The sequence below is a fragment of the Natator depressus genome, chromosome 4 (genome assembly GCF_965152275.1).
Source record: "Natator depressus isolate rNatDep1 chromosome 4, rNatDep2.hap1, whole genome shotgun sequence".
NCBI classification, from domain to species: Eukaryota; Metazoa; Chordata; order Testudines; family Cheloniidae; genus Natator; species Natator depressus.
The window spans coordinates 57289054-57314072 of NC_134237.1; the positions used below are offsets into that span (position 1 = coordinate 57289054).

Sequence of the window (25019 nt, forward strand, 5' to 3'; positions counted from 1 at the left end):
ACTTACCTCGGAGCTGCCCTATACAGTCTTTTACAAAGACAAGATCCAGCTTCGGCCTCACCCAGCTTTCCTGCCCAAGGTGGTCTCAGTTTCATATGGGCCAGAACATTTACTTACCTACCTTTTTTCTAAAGCCACATAAGTTGGAGGAGGAGCATAGATTGCATTCCCTAGATGTCAGGAGGGTGCTAGCTTTCTACATTGAAAGGATCAAGCCATTCCACAAGTCATCGCAATTGTTCATCGCAGTGGCTGACAGGATGAAGGATCATCCAGTGTCCACTCAAAGAATTTCTTCTTGGATTACTGCCTGCGTTCGCTGCTGCTACGATTGGACACAAGTGTCCCCTCCAGCAATTGTTACCACCCACTCAACCAGGGCCCAAGCCTCTTCGGCAGCTTTCCTAGTCAAGTGCCTAACCAGGACATCTGTAGGGCGGCCACCTGGTTGTCCATCCACATGTTCACATCTCATTACGCACTTACCCAGCAGGCCCAGGGCTATGCAGGCTTTGGTAGAGCCATACTACCAGCCGCTAGAGCTAGACTGTGAAATCTGAGCCCACCTCCATTGATACTGCTTGTGAATCAACTAGAATGGAATCAACATGAGCAAGCACTCGAAGAAAAAATGGTTACCTACCTTTTCATAACTGTTCTTCAAGATGTGTTGCTCATATCTATTGCATTCCCCACCCTCCTATCCCTCCGTCGGAATTGCCGGCAAGAAGGAGCCGAGAGGGCATAGGATCGGCGGCACCTGATATACCACCATATGGGCACAGCACCCAAAGGGACACCAGGGCCAACCCTACGGATACCGCTAAGGCAAAAATCTCTGACTCTGCACGTGGTTGCGCACACACATAGAATGGAATGAACATGAGCATCCCATCTCGAAGAACAACAGCTACGAAGGCAGGTAACTGGTTTTTTTTTCTTCTTTGGGGCTAAAGACTGTTGGAGTGGGCCCCCAGTGATTTGGCAAGCATGGAAGTTTTAAAATAAATAAGACATCTTATTTATATTTCCTATTTTACCTAAAACTTCTGCCTTGTCCCTTATTTTTCCCTCTTGGTTGGAGCACCCCCTTCCTTGACCTGTATACAGCTGGACTTTCAAAAACAGCATTTTATTGACTAGTGACAACATCCCTATCCCTTACAAATAACATTTATTACAAAATTGTTGTTTAAGCTTTAAGTGGTGAATTTAAAAAGTTCAGATTCAGTCAGCTGGAAAACGCATCAAATCCCTTTCCTGTCTTATTCCCACGTGTCACAAGCAAATGTTACAGAATTGAGGCCAGTGTCTTTATGAGCATTGCAGGCACAAATAGGGAGGATTCTCTTGGTTGTTTTCTCTTTCCCACTAGGGTGGGAGGCTTTCCTGGGAGTTTCTACTGCTATACTGATCCTACCCAAGATTTGTTGATCTTGCCGTGTCTGGATGTCTAGTGGGTGAAAAAGAATAGTATACAGGTGTTTCAGACTGAAGCATTATAAACACCAGCCTATTGGACTGATTGTGGGACAATTCCTAAGCAGAGAGCCTGAAAGAAACAGAATCTGGATCTACAAAAAGTTATTGGACTAAATTTTTGAAAGTATAGATAATAATTAACTATAAATAAAACATTTCTGGGGGAGCAAGGCTGGTCCAGTGGTTGGGGCACTGGCCTGGGATATGGGAGATACAGATTCAATTCTCTGTTCTACCACAGACTTCCTGTGTGACTCTGGGCAAGTCACTTAGAAAATTAAGAAGCAACAGATATAAAACAGTAGAAGTTCTTTTTCTAATGCAATTTAATTAACCCCTGGAACTCACTGTTGCAATCTATCAAGTTTCAAGAAAGGTTTAGACACTTTTATCGTAACTATGTACTTGTAGATGCTATTCTTATCCACATAAAGATGTCAGCCCTTATGCTACAGGCACTGATCATCACTTGGGGTCAGGCAGGAATTTACTCAAGACATAGTATTTTGGATAAATGACCAGATGCGTGATGGAAGCCACTTATCTTTCTCTGAAGGTAAGAAGTATAGGACACTCTCACAGGCAGGATCTGGGGCAGATAAAATGGTCTGGTCCGGTATGGCAGTGTTTGTGTAGGTAGCCCAGTTTTTATGGGATGTTGCACAAAACTCTTTTTTGATGCAACCCTGCCTGAGACTACAATATCCAGGGATATTTGAAGGGATGAGCTATAGTACAATAAAATTATAAATTGCAAATGCTGCATACCATATTACAGTGTTCTGCGAGTGATTTAGATAACATTCCTTCTGTTAGGCAGGAAGGTAGCAGCTGTAACAGTGTACATGTCAATGTGCATTACCTGCTAAATGCATTAATCCTAAACTGTCTATCAGGAACTAGGAATTTAATCTTGCCCCACCCCATTAAATAGACACAGAATATGAGATAAGTTAGGATCTAGTAAGGAGACTTAATAATGAATGACCATGGGGAAAACAGTGCTCAAATTGCTTCTGTGAGCTGAATGTATCTGCACCCATTTCCACATGGCACAAGCCTTAAAACAACCATCTGGTCCAAATATGCACAACTTCTGCATTGAGGATGGTCAGTCTTGTCCAACACAAGTTTACTGTCCAGCAATTTGTATCTTGGGTGTCCTACAAATTTTTAATTAAACTAGCTGATCTGTTCTCATCCTTCAGTATACATGTTAATAATACAATCATTTTTACATAAATAAATCCATTTAAACTTAAACTAAAATCTATTACAGCAATCTCCCTGAGGAAGAGGTTGAGGTAGTTGTGGAAACTGATATATATAAAAAGTTTAATGGAATACAGCAAGGACAAGATGATTACAAATGAATAACCATAAATAGGTCAGCATTTCACAGGACATGTATCAGGACAGTGATGCAGGAGCATTTTGTAATCTTTTATAGAAAGGTTAATTACAGTAGATTGTTACCTAAACCTGTCTAAAGAGAACAATTTAACGGCTCAGATGAGGCCAAGATAACAAAGATGGTTCTGTGCTGCAGAGATCAGAATTAAATTGTGTAATTAATTGATTATGTTAGCTATTTGCTCCTAAAGCTGAGATCTTGTTTATAGTAGGATTCCAGATTTCACTTGGTTCCTTGGCCCTGCTTTATTTAGGTTTTTTCATGAATCCCAATAACCAGCATCTTACCATGGCTCCTTTCTGTGGGTAAAGGTCAACCTTTTTAAACAAAATTGGTTTGTTTGTTTTTCTTTTCTCCAGAGCAGGTTTGCTTGGAGTAGACTTAAGTTAGGTTTCAGAGTAGCAGCCGTGTTAGTCTGTATCCACAAAAAGAAAAGGAGTACTTGTGGCACCTTAGAGACTAACAAATTTATTTGAGCATAAGCTTTCGTGAGCTACAGCTCACTTCATCAGACTTAAGTTAGCTGCTGAATGACAATTGATGTTCTTGCAAATTGCGTTTCAAAGGTGCGACCCGTTTAACCAATATATGCTGCACCACTCTCACAGGATGAGATGCATGCCTTGTATGTGGGTTCTGGGAAATAGACCCATTAATTAAAATTAACGAATTACACAGCCATGTATCTGAGCTTTGACCAGAAAACAGGACATCTTTGTATAGCCCTGCAGACAAATGGTGAAATAGTGTGAGGTTTTCAGTCATTGTTCGTGTACAGTCTGTCGTAATATGTACACATCTACTTCCAGTAATTCTGTTCACAAATACATGGGGTGCTTGTTACTAGTTAGTGTTTTTAATGTGAGTAAGTTCAGACTCCCAGTGAGGTGATCTATCTCCCAAAGTACAAATAACCTCTTGTTTTACACAGGGATGATTATTAGATTTACAATGAACCGAAAGGTCCCTGTGGAATGTTTTCAGATATTTTAAAAAGGAAAAACATTCATGAATGAAAGGGAATGTGTGACTTTCTTTAATCTCCAGCATGCATTTTAGTGGATGGGTGTCTTGAATTTAAAACAAAAAGGAAAAAAAAAACCCTAGAATGAACTTATTTTAAAGCCTTTGTACCTTCATAGAAGGGGGGGAGGGGCAGGAGAAGGGTAAATAAAACCTAACCCTAGCACAATATCAAGTTGTTGGAGCCAAACAATTTTTGTACTTAAATGGGTAAGTTAAGTAGTTTTCAGGTTCTAAATATAAATATTAAACCAAACAAAAATAAAACCTATGAAGTTGGCAGCTATTTTGTAAGAGATCAGGTCTGGAAGGAAATAGTGGTATTAAGTGAAGGTTCAAATGTGTCATTTCACCATAGCTCTGCAATATAAATAATATAGTGAAAGACGTGTGTGTGTGTGTGTGTAGATAGTTTTCTTGTTTATTTATCTATCACCTGGAAGCTTTACTGGGAGTTCATTGTCATTTAAAATAAACTTTCTTTCCTCCTTTTCCTGACTAAACAGGAGCACCTGATAGAGAATGAGGTATCCATACTGCGCCAAGTGAAACACCCCAATATTATCATGCTGATAGAGGAGATGGACACTCCAACAGAACTCTATCTGGTGATGGAGTTAGTCAAGGTAAGACTCTTTCAAGGAATTTTCTTTTTCATTTATCTACACATAATGTGGAGTCTAGGGAGATTCCAATACCACATGTCTCTCCGGAGACATAATCAGATAAGCATTTTGATGAGAACTTCCAATTAATCATGCAAATACTGTTGTTAAATTCCATTAAAATGAAAAATTGTTACCATGTTTCACCTGGCATTATACTATTCACATAGCAGGGATTTAAGGTGCTTTTTGTAAGGTAAGTGCCCAGTCTAAAGGGAAATACAGATAACTTCTTGTTCCATATTTGGAACTTTTAAAATTACATTGTTATATCATCACAACACACACAGTAAACATGTCACCAGCTTGCAACATTTTTCTCCATCAGCTTTTCTTATTTAATCATTCACATACAGCTATGTGATTACTCGGTTTGCAATTAATCTATATCCTGTAGACAACAGACACAATTACTAAATAAGTTACACTCCTCTTCACATACACAGTCCTGTTTCTTCAGTCCAGAAGCACAAATCTCTACACTTCAGCTAGAGGAGATATCCAACTGCTGGCAGATCTACAGCTGGTGGTAGTAATGTTGCTTATCTTCTGTGGACTGAATGCTAGATGTGCTGTCACAGAGAGAAAAATCTTGTGAGCTCCACTTTGCTGGCATTGGAGAGTGATACTGCACTCTTGTCAATTACCAAGCCAAAGGCATTATGAAGCACCTCTGTAGAAACATTTTAATGCATAGCATGGACATGTTACACAAACCACGGGTTTTTGGCATATTACTCAGGCAATTCTGCGCCACTGTGCAAGCGCAGAATTAATGTCCCTGCAGATTTTACTCTTTCCCCCACAGAAAAATTGATTCATGCGTCCCTCCCGGGTAGTGGTCAGGGGGCAGGAGGGAGTCTGGTTTGGCCGTCGGCAGTAGCAGGGGGAGATGCAAGTCACCGCCTTGGGGTCTGGGGCTGGGCTCTCTCTGTCCCTCTCGCTCGCTATCATGGTGCACCCAGAGCTGGGAGGGGCAGGGCTAGGGGAGCCTGGGCAAGTGGCACCTACCCTGCGCTGGACTCCAGCTGCTAATCCCAGCTGGGCTGAGGGAATGGGACTTCCTCTGACCCTGCATAGGCCAGGGCCAGGTCAGACCCATCCCCAGGAACTTTCCTGGGCTGCTGGAAGCTCCGCCCCTACTTCCTGCCATCATTGCACTCCAGCTGTGGGGGAGGGGGTCATTGTACAGAGAGCTGCACCTCCCAATGCCCAACCACCAGGCATCTGAACTCCCCCTCAACCCCTGTACCCAGACCACCCCCTGGTGAGTCACCTGCACCTCAAATCCCCACCATGCCGAGACCCACCCACCCTGCACCAAAATAATTGAAAATGGTGTGATTATATTGTTGTTTTGACAAAATGTGCACAATTTTGCAGGAATTTTATTTTTTGGGTGCAGAACTCCCTCAGGAATAGCATATGGAGCAGCAAAGGAGGCAGAATGACATGCACAATTATTGTTTAAAAGGAAACACCTGAAAAATATTATATAGAAGAAAAATAGATTCCCTGTTACAATACTTAGCATATTTTCCCCATCATAAATAAGAAAATTTACAAATATACTGAAACAATCCAGAAATTTCTATGTGGCATAGGTCTGATATTTCTTAGTCGTTTGTTTTGTGACAAGATAACTAATAATTTGAGTGTCTATGCCATTTGAGTTAGATTTATAAACCCATATCAAATATGAGACTTCTCAAACATGTTTGCACATGAATGTACATTCTTATCTCCCGTACAGGAACAATAGCAAACATGCAAACTAGTCTATATGTTAAAACAACAGCAGTATACCAGACTTTATCAACATATTGGAGAAAAGTATAAATCAACATTTCAGATTGTATTGCTATCTACAAATTTCACTGTACTCAAGAATCTTTTCCGCAACATCTGTTTGCTTGAAACCCCCTGGTGAGGGTCTGTAGCTGCTGGTTCAGTACCACTACTTCATTTCTGGCTATCTCTAGAAACAGTTTTTATGTGGCAGATGGCTTTTTTGTTTTTAAGACACAACTTTTCCTCTTTTTATAAGTGTTTTAAAAAGGGGGGGGGGATAATCTTTGCATATATATCCTGAATTGCTGCTGCTTTCACATGTGCTGCAATGCTTGGAATTTTACCCCCAGCCCAGCCAAGTCACTCCCCCTCTTGTATCCAAGGTAACCATCATAGTGGCACACAACTTAAATTAACTGCGGCACGTGGAAATGCCATATAAATAAAAATATTTCTTTACTATTGTTTTTAAAAATGCTGTTACATACCCCTGAGCTATAATGGATGCTGGTAGGATATTGCACAACAGGTATGCTCAAAAAACACCAGGCAGACTCTATGCCATATATTATATGAAGCAAATATGCTGTAGAATGCAGCACTGTTGTCCTGCCTCATCCTTATTTATTTTTACTTTTCATAATGTTTGCACTAAGTATTTCTAACATGTAATTTATTATGTAATTATTATTGAGTATTTGCATTACAGCATCACCTAGAGGCTCCAGCTGCTAGGCACTGTACGAACAAATAGGTCTGTAGTACTCTGACGAGTTTATAATGTAAATAGACACGATAGTAAAAAGCAGGGAGAAAGGAAGTGGTGGTATCCTCCACTTACTGCTTGGGAACTGAAGTGCAGAGTGGTGAAGTGACTTGCCTAACAACACACACAAGCCTGTCGAGAATAGAACCCATTTACCCTGAGTCCCAGTGCCTAAGCCTACAAGTTCATCCTTCCCTACCATGATAGCTGTTTCCAAGGGCTTGTCTACATGAGGAAAAAGCCTGTAATAGCTGGTGCACTTTGGAAATGTACAAAGCTAAACCATGTGAGGTCACTCTCAGTAAGTGGGTCCACACAGGGAGTTAGTGAGGAGTTGCTAGTGTGCTTTAAACTTACACCCTAGCTTACTGTGCATCAACTTCTCCATGTAGACAAGCCTCAAGTTGTGCAGCCTATCTTTCCCATATAATACATGACATAGGTTTTTGAGCATGCCTCTAGTGCAAGGATGTTGAAGTATGGCTTTCTCTGACATCTTTTCAGCAGTCTGACTAGGGTACTGACACCTGATGATTTTTCTTGTCATTGCCTTTGATGTTTTCCCTTACTTTAGGGAGGCGACCTATTTGATGCTATCACTTCTTCAACAAAGTATACGGAGAGAGATGGTAGTGCAATGGTCTACAATCTAGCCAGTGCACTGAAATACCTCCATGGTCTCAACATTGTGCACAGAGACATTAAGCCAGAGAATCTCCTGGTATGTCACTTGTTTTGTCATGCTTTCCATTGCCTCATCCCCCACCAAATGTAAATGTTCGTATGTAAATGTTAAGAATCCAAGGAGCTGAACAATCAGACATAGAACATGAATTTAGAATGACTGCATGCTTAAAATAAATCTCTTTCCATTAAATATTAATAGACATAGGGACAGTGATCTGTGCTTAATGTGCACTAGACTCTAGACCTATCGTTTACATTTTGATTGCTGGCTCTGACTTGGATAAGCACAAAAGAGGGTTTAAAATGTGTTAATGAATTGTTTACAATCCTAGTTTCAATTCAAAACAACGGTTTTAATCCCTTTCTGAAGATCCCAGGGTTATTTCAAGTAAGATATTTCCCCTCCCATTGCCACATCAGGTAAAGTCTTTTTGGTGACTTCTCAGTATCCTAGCTATAAACTCTGAGAGTATGTTTATTTCCTCAGAAGGAACTGTATTTCATTTCCATTAGTTCCCATCAGGGACATAAATATCTACTACCTGGTAGCAACAAATATTGTGGATTCTGTTTTACAAACTCCAAGTGGAAATTGGCAGTGGAGTGAATGCGTTATTCTCTGCTGCTTTGTACCTTCTATAGGCAGAGTATGCAAAAGGTTACTAAGTCACTGACAGCAGAGGTAGTGTTTAACAACCACATTGCACAGGTGTAAATAACTACCTACAATGCAAGGCATTGGACAACCAAGTCCAGAATCCACATCACAGGCACAGTGTCATCAGTAACTGGAAGCCTTACGTGATGGGTTATTTAAGCTCTGTTTGTTTGTCAGTCCTGTTAATGGTTTAATGAGATTGCACCACAGGGGAAGCTGATAGAAGGGATTTATGTCTCTTACTCCAGCAGCGCATTTGAACAAACACAGACAACAGGGCTGGAATTTGCAAACTCTTAGGCTATGGCTACACTACGCAGCTTTTAGTGACGTGGCTTTGCTGCTACAACCCTGCCACTAAAAGCCACACATTGTAGCTGCTGTTTGTTGGCAGGAGAGAACTCTCCTGTGGACAAAAAACTTCCACCCGCCCCACAAGCATCCACAAGCACAAGAGAGCTCCTGCCAACAAAGCGCTGTTCACACTGGTGCTTTTTGTCAGTAAAACTTTTGTCGTTCAGGGGGTGTATTTTTTTTAACACCCCTGAATGACAAAACTTTTGCCGATGAAGTTCCAGTATGGGCAAACCCTTACTAAATTAAAGAGTCCTTTCTTACCCCAGCAGTCCCATTAACGACAGTGAGTAAGGATTTCCAGAACTGGGTTCTTCCTTTAGCAGTGAAATTTGAGGGGGAAAAATGTATTCAGACCTTAGTTGATACATTTTTAGTTGCAAGGTATGTGGACGCTGGGTTGTTGAGCTGTGGATACAGGGATTCTAACATGGGTTTTTTATTATTATTACTATTATTATTGATCATTTATTTGGTACCCTTTATTTTGTGCAAGTATTGCTATTCTTCATGGATGATACTGATTTAAAATTTTATACTAAATATGTTACTTTATGTGAAGTGGCTAGAATGTTGTATAGACACTGCAATCTAAATGAATAGTGACCCTTTAACAATAGGACCTGAATGTTTTCTGGCAAAAAAGTACTCTTGGCAGCTATGAGGTAAGGGAAAGAAAAATAGAGACAACCATGGTCTTATCTTCAAGTGTATCTCAAAGCTTAGCCACTCTGAAGATTGCATGTTCATGCTGAATTAATTTCAATATAGTGTGCTGGTCCAGAAGCAAACAAGAGTGTGTACAGTTTTAGTGGCAGCCCCTGGCATGCCATAGTTGATCTTGTTCATTTTAAAATAATAATGTGGTGACATCAGGATCTTGGGTGGATTGGAGTTCTGAGGCTAAGCTGACATTTTAAGCCTCCATTAGTAATCGAATCAGGTATAAATAGGCACAAACACCCTTTTTGCCTAGAAAGCTTAACGAAATTACTCAACAGTTGCAAGTCTTATTCATTGTGATTGACATTGGCATGCATGTTAAAATAACATAATAGAAGTGCGTGTAAATGTAAATGTGTCAATTGCTTCTTATACTAACCAGCAATTCAGTTCTTTAACCTGAGATCATCCAGATGTTTGATTTTCATTCTTTTTACTAGTCATACACTAATAAATACAAACTGTGTCGTCATTGACATGTGAAATTATATCAGGGAGCACAAAGGTTTCCATTAGAGCTGTGAATTATAATAGGGCGATGACTAAGGCTATGTTTTAGTAAAAGTCATGGACAGGTCATGGGCAGTAAACAAAAATTCATGGACCGTGACCTAAATTCCCTGTGAGCTGCATGGCCATGCAGCAGCCTGTTTAGCACCATGCAGACACTCAGGGAACCAGCCCAGCCGGGACCTGCTGGGGCACACCTCCCCCAGCCCCAACCCAGCCCCAGACCTGCTGTGGCCAGGGGAGGGGCAGCCTGAATGCAGCCTGGACCAGCCAGGGCAGGTGCTAATTGATCCAAATCCTTGCACCAACTTGGGCGCTGTTTGGTTCGTAGTCTCGCGCCTCGTGGTGGAGAGGGCTCTGGTTGGTTTAGAGCCGTGAAGGAGCACGGACTATCAGGCATCAGTGGGCGGGCTGGCCTCCCCTCCCCCAGCCCGGACCTGTTTGTGGCCGGGGGAGGGGCGCCTATCCTGCTGTCCCAGCCCAGAGCTGCTGGGGCAGGGAGGGACACCTCTGCCTCCCAGGTGCTGCTGCGGGGAGAGAGAGCTGGGGGGTGTCCTTTCTCCCCGCTATAGCCCCGGGGCACCCTCCTGCACCCAAAACCCCTCATCCCCGGCCCCACCCCAGAGTCCACCCCCAGCCGGAGCCCTCACCCCCTGCACCCTAGCCCTGAGCCCCTCATCCCCGAGCCCACCCCAGAGCCTGCATCCCCAGCTGGAGCTCCTAACCCTCTGCTCCAGCCCTGAGCCCATCATCCCTGGCCCCACCCCAGAGCCCGCACCCCCAGCCGCAGCCCTCACACCCCTGCACCAGCCCTGAGCCCCTTCCCACACTCCAAACCCCTCAGCCCCACCCCCACCACATGAATTTTGTTATGTGCACGAGTATGAAGGTGATGTGTGACACATCACCTCCATATTGGTGCACATAACAAAATTCATTACACACATGTGTGGAAAAAATTAGAGGAAACACTACCTGTGACCTGTCCATGGCTTGTACTGTATACCCCTGACTAAATATTGGGGATGGGGGTGGCCCAGAGGGGCGCCAGGGGTAGTGGGGGAAGGGTGGAATGGGGGGACACCGTGGGTGCTGGGGTGGGGGGCGGGCGTTGGCTCGCAGCTTGGGACCTGCACTGTGCTGAGGGAGGGTGGTGGGGGGGTGCTGTTGGCAGGGCTGGTAGCCTCCCTACCCAGCTCTGCACCTCCCCGGAAGTGGCGACATCCCTCATCTCCTAGACGGAGGTGCAGCCACACAGCTCTGTGCGTTGCCTCCTCCCCGAGCGCTGGCTCTGCAGCTCCCATTATCCGGGAACTGGTGCCCCTGGCCACGTCTCCCCCGAGGAGCCAAGGGATGTTGCTGCTTCTGAGGAGCCCCTCCCCCCCCACCCCGAGGTAAGTGCTGCCCTGAGCCCACCACCCAAACTCCTGCTGCTGCTGGGAGGAAGGACGGTGACCCAAGACTGTCCTAACAGTGGCCCGTGTGGCTGGCACGCCCCGACCGCTGCAGAAGTCATGGAGGTCACAAACAGTCACAGAATCCGTGACCTCCATGACAAACTCACAGCCTTAGCGATGACTTATCTGTATTGTTCAATTGTTTGAAGAAGCCCAATGATAAACTGAATGTTTGCTGGAGAAGCTGGTGTCAAATACTCTAGCAATTTCTGTCTAAATCAAAACGTGGACATTTTACTTGGAGAATAAAAACCAAGATTTACTTGCTTTGCATATAATATCTTGATTGTTTGTCTCTTTGGTTGTGTTTCATATTTACACAATATGTTTGATTTATCTAAACAATTTGCAGACCTCAAAAGCAGCTCATAATACACCTAGAAATGAAAACACAATTTTCAGGATGCCTAAATCCTAGGGCCAAAATTTAGGGGAAGAGGAATAATCTGACCATGTGGTACCTTTGCGTGCATGTAAACTGTGACTAGACATCTGCTGAGTTAGTCAAGAGTTTCATGCAGGTTACAATAGTAACTGAAACAATCCCATTTAAACGCTGGGCTTCACCAGTTGCAAGCAGATTGCAGTTTCCTCATGTTTATTCAAAATTGCTGAATATTTATAAACTATATATATTTTTTTCTCTGTGATAATTAAGGGCCAAATCATGGCTAGACCAACAAAGGATATGAGTGGTAGTAAGACAGCCTCCCTGGACTTTAGCTCCAGGTACATTGGGATAAGCAGGTGCCATGCTCTCTCCTTGTCCTCCCTGGAGCAAGCAGTCCTGTAGTGGGCAATCCCAAATGCACCAGCCAGCACCGTTGATCTGTCGTGCAGATAGTAATCTGCTACTGATAAGGGCCAGAGGAATATAGGGGAGCTGGGAAGAAATATCTGGCCTTTTGTGCTGCTGATGCAGTGGTGCAGCTATGCACTTTTACACAGGGCAGATTGTTCACACATGTTCTAGCCATGAGTTCAAGAACATTTAGAATATTATGAAAAGGCCCAGAGCCACTTTCAGTTCCTTCCTTACTACAATCAGCTCTCAGTGTTAGAACAAACTGCAGGTGCCCTCACATTTTTCTCTTGTAATCTTTGGTAAATTGAGGTTTATTGGTTTTGTAGGTTATATCTAAAAATAAAATTAGTTTAGTGTAGTTAAATGAGTTGGCCAAATATTAACAATTTTTTTCCGAGAGTATTTACTCCAATTTTAAAATCTAGCTGTGCTCATGTCTCTTGTATTCGTTTTGCTGTGGACATTCAGGTTTTACTTGCAGAAAGCAAATCTGAAGCTAACACTGAGTTGTTATAAGAGAGACGCCTACAATCACAACAAGTAACACCATGTGACTTGTGACCAATAACAATTCAGATATAGAATACTTGTAGCAAGCTGTTCACAGGCATAGAAGATGAAAAAATCACACTAGAAATCAGACAGTATACAATTGAGGAAATGCCAGCTGCGTGTGAACATGCCACAGGCCAAAAAAAGCTGTATTTGCCATGAATTAGTCACTCTGCTCTAGTAGTTAATTGGGGTTGAGTAGATTAGCTGTGCGTCATTGTGTTTCTTGGTAGGTTGGAGTAGTTGTCCATTCCAATTTTGGTATTCCTGTTGTTTCCTTTCTAACTCCGTTGGTTTGACTCACAGACTTCAGTACAGGTAGCCTGGTGTGGTATAGTTGGAGTTAGTTGAGGACAGTCGTCTTTGTTGCTATGTACCGTGGGATAGAATGACTACAGATCACAGATTTTTAGAAGTAATCTAGAAGAGCTCCCGTTTCCCAGATTGGGAATCTGAGTTTCCGAAAGATTGTGACTTTCCACTTGATTCTCAATAGATTTAAAACAAACAAACAAACAAAAACCCATGTATCACCATGAGAATTTTGTTTTTCAAACTACCACTTTTGTGAGAATTCTATAACTCATGTTTCTGGGCCTTCTGCTGGCTCTGCAAAAACAATTAACTAATGAATATTACTTGTGCTGACAATCGGCAATCCAGCTGTACAAAACTGGAAAGAAGCAAAACTTCTTTGTTCGGTTCTGAACACGGGTGGGAAAAAAACCTCCTCCATGCTTGTTTATTTTCCAATTTGTCCTTTTCAATTTAAGATTTATCTTCAAACCTATAACCAGAAATTCCAAATCATGGGTAGTTATTTTTTTTTTTTTTTTTTTTAGAAAAATCACTTGACGATATACTTTAAATAGGATCCTACTGATCTGCTTGTAACACTTCACTGAAAAATTGAAAATAAAATGTTCTCCCCACTGAATGTCTCTCTCTATTTTGCAGAATTGTCCTCTTGCTACTTTTTTCCCTTTTTTTTTTTGTCACAAATTGACTTCATTTTGTTTGATTCCTTCCTGCATGCACCAGTATAACATATATCATAGGTGATGCTCGCAGGAATATGTACCAGTTAGTTGCCATTATTGGAATCCTGAGATGATTATTTAGTCAACACTAGTTTATTTAAGAAATTTAATAATCTGTAATATATGTTAGTAGGTGGAAAAATGAGTGGGTTTTAAAACACACTGACTTGGCAAATAAAAACATGTAGTTATATAAGTAAAGGTTGACTATGGCATACTAATTTGTTTAACTTGCTCTCTTCCTCAATTGATAGGTTTTTTTGTTTTGTTTTTTACTGTAATCTTATTCACTAGTGTAAGCAAACAGGAAGGAGTAGAGCGGGCATAGTTATCACTTACAACAATGGGCCCAATTCTGGCCACTCTTGCATTGGTGTGATTTCTCTCTGAAGCTCCAACGCTGCTAACACTCTCATGTAACTCTACCGACTTGAGTTGTTCCATTGGCTTCAGGAGGACTAGCTGCAGGAGTAAAGATATGCACATATATAAGAATTTGCAAGATTGGTCAGTCCTTACTCATTTTAGTCATTATTACTGCTTACATCAGTGAAAAGAGGGAAAAATTAGGCCCAGTTTTTAGGAAAAACCAATAGACATTTTGTTAAACTACGTAAAGCAATAGTTCACCCTTCAGCTACATAAGTATGGGCAGGGATGGTGTCCCTAGCCTCCGTTTGCCAGAAGCTGGGAATGGGCAACATCATCAATCACTTGATGATTGCCTGTTCTGTTCATTCCCTCTGGGGCACCTGGTATTGGCCACCATCAGAATACAGGATACTGGTAGTGTGACCAGATAGCAACTGTGAAAAAACAGGACGGGGTGGGGGGTAATAGGCGCCTATATAAGAAAAAGTCCCCTAAAACTGGACTGTCCCTTTAAAAATGGGACATCTGGTCACCCTAGATACTGGGCTAGATGGACCTTTGGTCTGACACAGTATGGCCATTCTTATGTTCTTAACATCCTGTCATCTGTAACAATATTATTTGTGCTATACATGGCAGCACAAGTAACTAGGTAGAGACTTTTATGTCCAATCCGGATCAAGAATAGGGCTAAATTCTTTAACCTTTAGAAGATTTTCATGACTTTTGATAACTCAGGGGTAAAGAAATGAGAGTTCAGCTCTTGTTGTAGGGGCCATAGAAGCCGGTAGTGTGTTTCATTAGTCCCAACTAGAGTAGCTTTTATATATACGATGAACATTAATAGTTAGAAATGCTTTATTATTGCTATAATTTTAGCCAGATTCCAAAAAGAACCCTCACAACATTGTAAGGCTTATTATACATTTCAGAAATCTCTGTGTACAGAAATGATTAGTGGAATGACATGCAGGAATTTGCTCAGAGGCTGAATGTAATGAGTGAGGTGTAGCTCACGAAAGCTTATGCTCAAATAAATTGGTTAGTCTCTAAGGTGCCACAAGTACTCCTTTTCTTTTTGCGAATACAGACTAACGCGGCTGCTACTCTGAAACCTGAGTAATTTTAAACACCAATACTTCTAAATCAGATTTAAGGGCAATTTGTAAACACAATGGGCCAATCTCTATTTCAGTTTACTCTGGTAAATTTGGTATTTACAGTAACTGAAGACTAACTCCATTTAAGTTAAAGTAGTTACTCGAGGTTTACACTGCTGTAAGTGAAAACAGAGTCTGGCCCAGATTATTCTCATCTGCAAGAATAATAAAGTGTTACTGTTGTGCCTGTATATTTATTCCAGTCACTTTGAGAAGTTATTGTGTATTACTGCCTCGGTGACTTGGAAGATTTACAACAAGTGTAGCAATTCCTGTTTTATAAATCAACTGTCAGCAATCCAGGGAGCAGTTCTAATAATGCTCCAGAGTGTCTATATACAGTGTAATGTGTTAGGGGCTCCTCTTTTCAAGTAGTCTGGTAATAGGCTTTTATTGCAATTTTGAATGGTGATTTGAATGTGGTGGATTACAGGAAACAGTTGCTAAATGATGACTTTGATACTATCTTTAGGTGTCCCATTGGGATTGAATGCATATTAAGCATGCAAAAACTTTGCTATATTTTTAGAACTGTCCCTGAAGCACCTAGTGCAAATGAAAACTATTGTGTGTATACATTTCCACGTAACATACATTTCTTGATAATCTATCCAATAATTCCATAAACATGGAAGTTTAGACATGCATTTTCCACCTAAACTATGGATATAATGCATTGCATGCTTAAGTAGTCAGCAAAAAATACGTGGGCAAACCTATGGACATCCTCTTTATGTCCTCCGTAGGGCCTGCATTCCTAAGTGCCACCTTTAGAAAATGCAATTAAATCGCTTTTGTAATTACCTTTGGCGTCCTTTGAGCAAGAGAGAGTGGGGAGAGTCCAGTGTACTGTTCTCTAAATCAGAGGTTCTCAAAGTGGGGGATGGGCCCCGCTGGAGGGCACAGAATGTATTCTAGCGGGGTGTGAGAAGCTTTAGGGAAAAGAAACTTACTGCACACATTTTACCCACAGCAATCACACCATTTTTGTGGGTTTGGCATGGCATAAATAGCAAATTTCACAAATGTGTTACACATCTGTGAAATTTGCTGTTTATGCCATGACAAACCCATGAATAATGTGTGATATCGCACAGAGTTTCTCAGACTAGGGGCCTGGACTTGAAAGGGGGTCAAAAGCCTGTTGGGGGATTGCGATATTGCTACCCTTCCTTTTGTGTTGCTGCTGGCAGGCAGTGCTGCCTTCAGAGCTGGGTGCCCGGCCAGCAGCCATGGCTTTCTGGCTGCCCAGCTGTGAAGGCAGAGCAGCAATACCATGCCACCCTTACTTCTGTGTTGCTGTTGGTGGGAGGCTGTGTCTTCAGAGCTGGGCATCCGGGTAGCTGGGCACTGCTCTCCGCTCTGCCTTCAGAGATGGGCCAGAGAGACCAGAATTCACAGGGGAGACCATATTTCACAGTCTGATGTAATTTTTCGTGGCCACAAATTTGGTACATATAGAGTCTTCAGCTGGCACTTTGCATTTGACTCGAGATGGTGCTGTGCATTTTGACGGATTTCTGTTAAGCGTGCATAGCGTTATACAAAGTTGTTGCCATCTGTACGTTAATCCACTTGCTACGATATGGTGTGCACACTTACCTGAAGGTAGAAAGGGATCTCTGGATAGCTGTCTCAAGCATCCAACCCAGGGTGGAATTGCTCTGCTCCAAAAAACAGGCACACCCATCACATTAGTAACAACAGTTTGATGCAAGTAAGCAATATCTCACTTAAAATTTACAGTACTATATATTTAAATGGCTCTGTTTGAATCTGTGCATTACTGTTTTTAATGTTTAGTGAGAGTTGTATCTTGGTTTTTTATCGGTATAGGTACCTGTGTGGTGGGGGAAGGGCATAAACTACTACAGACACAAAGAAGGGGGTGTGATCAAATAAGTTTGAGAACCACTGCTCTTAAATGTATCTGTGTTTATGGCTGCTTTTGGGGTAGGTTTATTTTAGGGAGAGGTTCAGTACTTTGGCAAATATGTGGAGTTGTGTTGCTTGACATAGGGAATACAGACTTCTGAGAAAAATAAGCACAGAGTTTCCATATTGGATATGGACTCTTTGAAGAAAAAGTACCGTTCAAATACCTCAATTTAAATATATTATACACAGAAGGCAAACTCAGAGGCCCAATTCAGGATTGGGAGTTCCACTGTGGTAGGCACTGTACGTACACATAATAAGAGAGAGTACTTGCTCAGAGTTTACAATCTAAAGACAACAGAGATGGCATACAAGTAAAGCGATCAGGTTGGTGATAGGTCTTGAGCGGTTTGAAGGCAAGGGAGGCAGTCTTACAGGTCAGACTGGTGGGGGGAGGCTCTGTGTGTAAGTGGCAGCATGGAAGAAAGCACAGACACATTTGTGGGACAAGTGGACATTTAAAGCTGGCAGTGTTGGCTGAGTGAGGGCAGGGGTGGCTGATGTGTTAAGATACTAGATCAGTTGAGTAGCCAGGAAGGAGCAGAGGTGTCAAGAGTCTTGAACGTGAAGACAAGAAGCTTGAACTTGGTGTGTTGGGGGGAGGAGGGGGCAGTGTGTGTTGGGGGGGAGGGGAGATTGAGTAATGTGATCAGAACAGCAGGAAAAGATTTTAGCAGCTGCATTTTGAATGCAGTGGGTGATGTGGATGGCAGGGAGGCCACAGAGAAGATATTAGAAAGGCATTTTATAAAATGCAGAGCATAGTGGTTTAGTATTCTGAGGAAGAATTCCAGAACTCTAGTCCTGTCCATTACACTAACCGTTGCTCTGGCCTTGGGCAATAAACACCTTGTAAGGGTGTTATGAAAATTTAATATTTAAACCTTAATTTAGAGTGTAATCTTCTCCAGGCAGGAACTTATCACCTACATCTGTCCTTCAGCATGAGTAATACATCATTCTAAAGCATGCGCAGGATGGAAAGCACTATGTAAGTGAATAGTATTACTAAAAGCAATAGGAAATTGGTTCTAGATTTTTTAGGAAAAGGTGGGGACTAGATCTATCAAAAACAGAGCAAAATCTATTTTAAACATCATTTAGATTTATTTCCTTTCTCAAATTGAGTCTCATCCCATCAGAACTTTCCAAGAGAGAATTAAAGCTCCTTAAGCACAAAGATGAATCACTGGAAGTCAAAGCCTTCAAGAATCATGGAACAAAACCAATGAAGTGGATAGCTTAAGAATCTCTCTTCTCATCACATTATATCAAGTTCAGCCTTTGCTGTTTTACTCCCTCATGTATTGGAAAATATCCTTCAATCCCTGTTGTGTTTTTCCTAACCCCAGGTATGCGAGTATTCAGATGGAACAAAGTCCTTGAAGCTAGGGGACTTTGGACTGGCCACAGTGGTTGAAGGACCCTTATTTACAGTTTGTGGCACCCCTACATACGTGGCTCCAGAAATCATTGCAGAGACAGGGTGAGGATACAGCAGTTTTGTCTCCTATGTTGGCCTGTGAAAGACTGTTTATTACTGTGTGTGTGTGTGTGTGTGTGTGTTTAAGGGTCAAAGTTTGACCCCTAGTAAATATTTGATTTCACTGCTGTGTGGGTATGAGTCATTTAAACTGGTCTTCAGCTGCTGGTCTGATGAGTGCAATATATCAGCCTCTTCCGTATATATTTCCTCTGATACCACTCTGCAAAATATTTTGTGTGCGCACATGTAACTTAGATAAGAGATGCTGCTGCAGCTAACTGCTTCATTGGGAAGGTGGCTCTGACTCTGTCACAAAGATCCTGGAAGTAAATCACAGACCTCTTGAGTGGGGAGGAGGTGATAGATGGCATGAATAATTTGGATTTTCTAATATCAGATTGTTTGATGCACTGCTGCTCTTGCATATCACAATTGTTGAAAAGTATTTTTGAGAGCTGTGAGAGACCATAATGTGAAAGGGTATTTGATCCACCTGCAGATCTAGAAAAATCAGATCAAATGTGACATGTTTTGACCTACAATATTTTTATTCATATGTTTAAAAAGAAAAGTCCTGGTTCTTCTTCCTAGTGTTACTCATTCATACAGGAGACTCAAGACCTGGAAGCTTGCTCCCCAGTTTGGCAGTGTCTGGGAATGATGCAGAGGCAGTTTGTCCACTGTGGCAGGAGAGGGAAAGGATTTCCTCTTCCCTCTCAACAATATCCTCCTTTGATTATTATGGGCTGGTGCTGAAAAGAATCTGAATCAGACTAGAAAGCTATTGACTGTTCCATGGAGACTGGGGCATTGAGAACTAAAAACAAAGGAAAATGTGGGATCCTCAGGGCTCTCAGTACTCTGGAGGACACCAAGAAAAATATTGACTAGATGCCCCTCTTGTTATATTCCATGGTATTAATTGAAGGACAAACTCCACTCCTACGAAATGCCAATACATCTGCCTTTGGCAGACTCTCAGTATGTATGTATTTAAAAAACAGCTAACTAGAAGTGACACATTTTGGAAGCTTGCACAAGTAACACGTTCTCTTATTTTACAGATATGGCTTAAAGGTGGATATTTGGGCTGCAGGTGTGATCACATACATACTGCTTTGTGGATTCCCACCTTTTCGCAGGTGAGTTTAGTTCCAGGTCAAAGGGAAGATAGTAAAGAATTAATTACCGGAAGAATTGTTCAAATAAGGGGCGAGGGGAATCTGATTTTCTCCCTACAGCCCCATCTAGCAATAGTTGGCTCCAGCTGTTTCCAAACTATTATTTCCCCCAAGATTTTTTCTCCTTTTCTAACTGGCTTAAGCTTCCCCTAGTTTAGCTATTACCCTGCCCTTTTGATAGCTGTCATTTTTTCAATATTTTTCTGTGCACGAGAGAGAGAAGTGCAGTCCTGCCTATTTAAAAAAACAAAACCAAAAACCAGGTGCGGGTGACCAGCTGTCAGGTGTTTAGGGGGGTCTTTCTGTGAGAAGCCAGCTTTCTCGGTCCCTTTGTCCTCCAATCCCATATGCCACAGCAAGAGCTCAGTGCAGTGAGCATGTATTGTACACCCTCTAGTGTTTGCAGCTGGCAAGTTCAACTTACTGTTTTTATCTTGGAGAAATGATCACAGGTAAGTGATTCCAGTTACAGAGTAGCAGCCGTGTTAGTCTGTATCCGTAAAAAGAAAAGGAGTACTTGTGGCACCTTAGAGACTAACAAATTTATTAGAGCATAAGCTTTCGTGAGCTACAGCTCACTTCATCGGATGCCAGTCCTTGCTTACAGACAGCCCCCCAACCTGAAGCAAATACTCACCAGCAACCACACAACAAAAACACTAACCCAGGAACCTATCCTTGCAACAAAGCCCGTTGCCAACTGTGTCCACATATCTATTCAGGGGACAGCATCATAGGGCCTAATCACATCAGCCACACTATCAGAGCTCGTTCACCTGTGCATCTACCAGTGTGATATATGCCATCATGTGCCAGCAATGCCCCTCTGCCATGTACATTGGCCAAACTGGACAGTCTCTACGTAAAAGAATAAATGGACACAAATCAGACATCAAGAATTATAACATTCAAAAACCAGTCGGAGAACACTTCAATCTCTCTGGTCACTCGATTACAGACCTAAAAGTGGCAATTCTTCAACAAAAAAACTTCAAAAACAGACTCCAACGAGAGACTGCTGAATTGGAATTTGCAAACTGGATACAATTAATTTAGGCTTGAATAAAGACTGGGAGTGGATGTGTCATTACACAAAGTAAAACTATTTCCCCTTGTTTATTTCCCCTCCTACTGTTCTTGTAAAGTGCTGGAAATAGCCCACCTTGATTATCGCTACAAAAGGTCCCCACCCCACCCCACCCTGCTCTTCTGCTGGTAATAGCTCACCTTTCTTGATCACTCTCTTGTTACAGTGTGTATAGTAACACCCATTGTTTCATGTTCTCTGTGTATATTAAATCTCCCCACTATATTTTCCACTGTATGCATCCGATGAAGTGAGCTGTAGCTCACGAAAGCTTATGCTCTAATAAATTTGTTAGTCTCTAAGTTGCCACAAGTACTCCTTTTCTGATTCCAGTTAGCAATGTTCATTTAAATACCTTATTTCTGATACTTGAGCTCTGTAGATATCAACTGTTTTCAGTCTCATTACAAACTCAGTGCCCATCATATGACAGGGTTTGTAATCAGTGAATCAAAAATTTATGGTTACTCTGCATGTCCCGCATGTAATATCCATACTTAGATTTAATATCAAATCACTTTTCTTTTCTGAGATTGTTTGGGATGGGAGTAAAATAAAGTAACTGGAACTTTGGGAGGGAAGGAATCGGAAACCACATTTTAATCAGGAAGTATCTAATTTTTATGATCGGGTGACCAGAGTTATCCATTATGTATCATTGCCTGTGTTTTTTCAAGGGCATGGGATACAATTACACAACAAAGGGCACATTTAGATTAGCTTCACTAAAAGTTAAAATTCGCCACTCTCTGTGGCTAAGTTGTTCCTCCCGGGTTGTTTTTAAATAATTGTGGAAAGGCAGAGAAGTTGCCATATAGTGTTACAATTTGTTTTTCAGACACAATTGACTGGCTAGCAATGTTTAGCTCACCCTTCAAAGATGTACCATATCAATTATAATTTTTCTGCCATGCTTCTGACTGCAACAATCAGGCATGAACAAATGAAAGAGAATCTGAGCAGTATTGTTAGAGATTTAAACCACTAATCAGAAGTGAGTACAATTGTAAAATTGGTCCCATCTTGTTCAACAGATCTGCTCTGTTTGTATATTCTGTTCCTGCCCCCCCCACCTCTTTTTTTTGGCACTATAGGAGCTATCTGTTCCTTTCACTGTTATGGATTATGCCAGTGGCACAGGTTGTTAAATTCAGCATGTGAGTGAATGTATCCCAGGTTTTCCTAATCCTCTCTGTGTACTTAAAAAAAATGTGTCAGATTGGCTCACAGGAGAGGATCACATCACTGCTGCTAGTGTGCCCATCACTTGCCTATTGTGGCTGGTCCTCTGGAGCCATGGGGATGCTCAGACAAAAGAAAAGACTAACTTGATTTACTTTTCCTCCCCAGCACCAGCAGCAGATTGTGCCTTGTCTGTTACTGCACAGATTATTGTCCTCATGTTACCAATGCAATCCCTACTTGAATGGAAGACAGGTTGAGGCCTTTCTCCTGTGTATTGTCTCCCCATCCTCACCACTACTGCCACCATAACTATGGTGTAATACAGCAAACTTACACTCCTAGAGTACAGGGTGGCAAACTGCGGCAAACTTCTGTAATAGTTGATGTGAATTTTGCTTCTCCACCACCTCAAAAATGTAACTTTAATGCCTGTGACAAAAATTACACCTTTCTCTTGTTCTCTTCCATTGTTACTCATCCACAGCGAGAACAATCTTCAGGAAGATCTCTTTGATCAGATCCTCATTGGAAAGCTAGAGTTTCCCTCTCCATACTGGGATAACATCACTGACTCAGCTAAGGTACTGAAATAAGTTAGGAGCCCAGGGCTTCAAGATGTGAAATTGTTTGACAAGCCAGTGGGAGTATTTTGCCCTCCTGACTCCCCAGAATCTATGCTATCGTACTATTGCTGACTATATTCCAAACCATAATACTCTTCAGAGCATGGCAGTGATGAAAATGCAGGTCTCACAACCCTACTTTCATGTTATTTTCTGGGTGAATGATTATAACAGAATGTTGATTACATGCAGTGAGCATTGCATGTAGATTGGCTTATTTAATGATGACTGTTATACGAGGTTCAGTGCTTCAGCTGCAGTGTAAGTAAGTATCTCTCTCTCCAAATTTTCCCCCTCATCACCCTTTTGAGAGAGGGTGCCTTGCTACGTGGACTGGACACTGTTCATTTCACCTGTTCCTGTTTCACCTTTGGACCAGAGGCATTAAGCTGGCTAGAGCTCATTCAGATGCAAACAGCTGATTTGCCAGTTAAGTAAAAAAGTATTAGTAAGATACCACTTCCTTTTGATTTCATAGATTCAATTATTTAAAGGCAATGTTTGAAATTCTAACCCTAACTCCAGCAGAGGCCCAAATGCTATAGTTAGGGCTCTACCAAATTCATAGTCATGGGATTTTAAAAATCATAAATTTCATTATTTCAACTATTTAAATCTGAAATGTCACAGTGCTGTAATTGTAGGGGTCCTGACCCAAAAAGGAGTTATGGGGGGGTCGCCAGGTTATTGTAGGAGGGGTTGCGGTACTGCTACCCTTGCCTTCTGCGCAGCTGCTGCTGATGCTGCTGCCTTCAGAGCTGGGCAGCTGGGGAGCGAGCCTCTGAAGGCAGAGCCATTGCCTGCAGAAGTAAGGATGGCATGGTATTGCCACCCTTACTGCTGCGCTGCTGCTGGTGAGGTGCTTCCTTCAGAGCTGGGCATCTGGCCACCAGGCACCACTCTCTGGCTGCCCAGCTCTGAAGGCAGTGCAGAAGTAAGGGTGGCAAAACCATGACTCCCCTAAAGTAACCTTCTGACCCTCCTGCAACTCCCTTTTGGGTCAGGACCCCCAATTTGAGAACTGCTGGTCTGGCCCCATGAAATCTGTATAGCATAGGGTAAAAACACACAAAAGACCAGATTTCATGGTCCATGATGCATTTGTTATTCGTGGCCATGAATTTGGTAGGGCCCTAGCTATAGTAGTGTGCCCGAGAGTGATATGTGAGTGAATGTTCACAGGATTCATTCCAGAATCCAGGGTCACATAGGTGCATTGTAGATGAAAATCACAGTTATCGAAGAAAGAAATTTGCTCCATTTCTCTCAGTCTCCTAATGGCCCTTTGCTAGAGTGGCATTGGTAGTAGCCTCATAAAAGACCACAGTCCCAATTCTTCCTTAAGGTAAACTTGTCTTGCACTGCTCTGAGAGCCAAAGCAACCCTAAAGCCAGCAAGTCTAGTTCCAGCCTAGGAGCACATTCACACAGCTTACAGTTTTCATAGCAGTGCCTTCCCCTTTTCTGGATGTTAGTATAGAAGTGTGGCCAGGGGTTCCCAGTTTTCAGCTACCAAAATGGTTCCTTCCTCAGGTCAATTGGCAATTTGCATAAAAGAGAGCAGCTGTCAAATCAGCACCAAGCAGCCTTAGAGGTGGCCCTCCTGCTCCAAACTTGCACTGAGTACAGTGTGACTAGCATGAAGCATCTAACCCCCTATCCCTGGCTCATATTCTTGCTGGGTAATTTGCTGAGAGAGTCATTTTCCAGAACTGGAGGATGAACAAAAGCCTCCTAATTGCACATGTATTGTTTCTCCAGAGAAGTTGCTGTCTACTAGAATAAGTTTCATTGGCATGTTCTTCATTCAGACATAAAGCAAGAGACATCCCTGAGGCTACAGAAACTTCCCCCCCAAAAATGGGGCAGTTGGGTTTTAATTATGGGAATTATTTGACATTAATTAGTTTCTTCATGAGTGTTATTTTGTGTCTGGAACCTGCATCTGCACCAGCCAGTTGCAAAGGAGGAACTTGAATTAATAAATTCAATAAAAGTTTGAGATGAAAAGTTACACCTAGTGTTCATAACTTCACTGGCTGCCTTTTGTGTGACTAACCT

General features: G+C 42.1%; 1 protein-coding gene across 5 annotated transcripts in view; it reads left to right on the forward strand.

The window, feature by feature from the left end:
- Window positions 1–25019, forward strand: part of DCLK2 (doublecortin like kinase 2) — a 137378-nt gene that overhangs the window by 103417 nt on the left and 8942 nt on the right. For all 5 annotated transcript variants that reach the window (XM_074950974.1, XM_074950973.1, XM_074950975.1 and 2 more), the window contains 5 exons: window positions 4426–4545; window positions 7716–7862; window positions 18750–18883; window positions 19948–20025; window positions 22821–22917. In XM_074950974.1, coding sequence (XP_074807075.1) covers window positions 4426–4545; window positions 7716–7862; window positions 18750–18883; window positions 19948–20025; window positions 22821–22917 — 576 coding nt within the window. The remainder of the gene's footprint in view (window positions 1–4425; window positions 4546–7715; window positions 7863–18749; window positions 18884–19947; window positions 20026–22820; window positions 22918–25019) is intronic.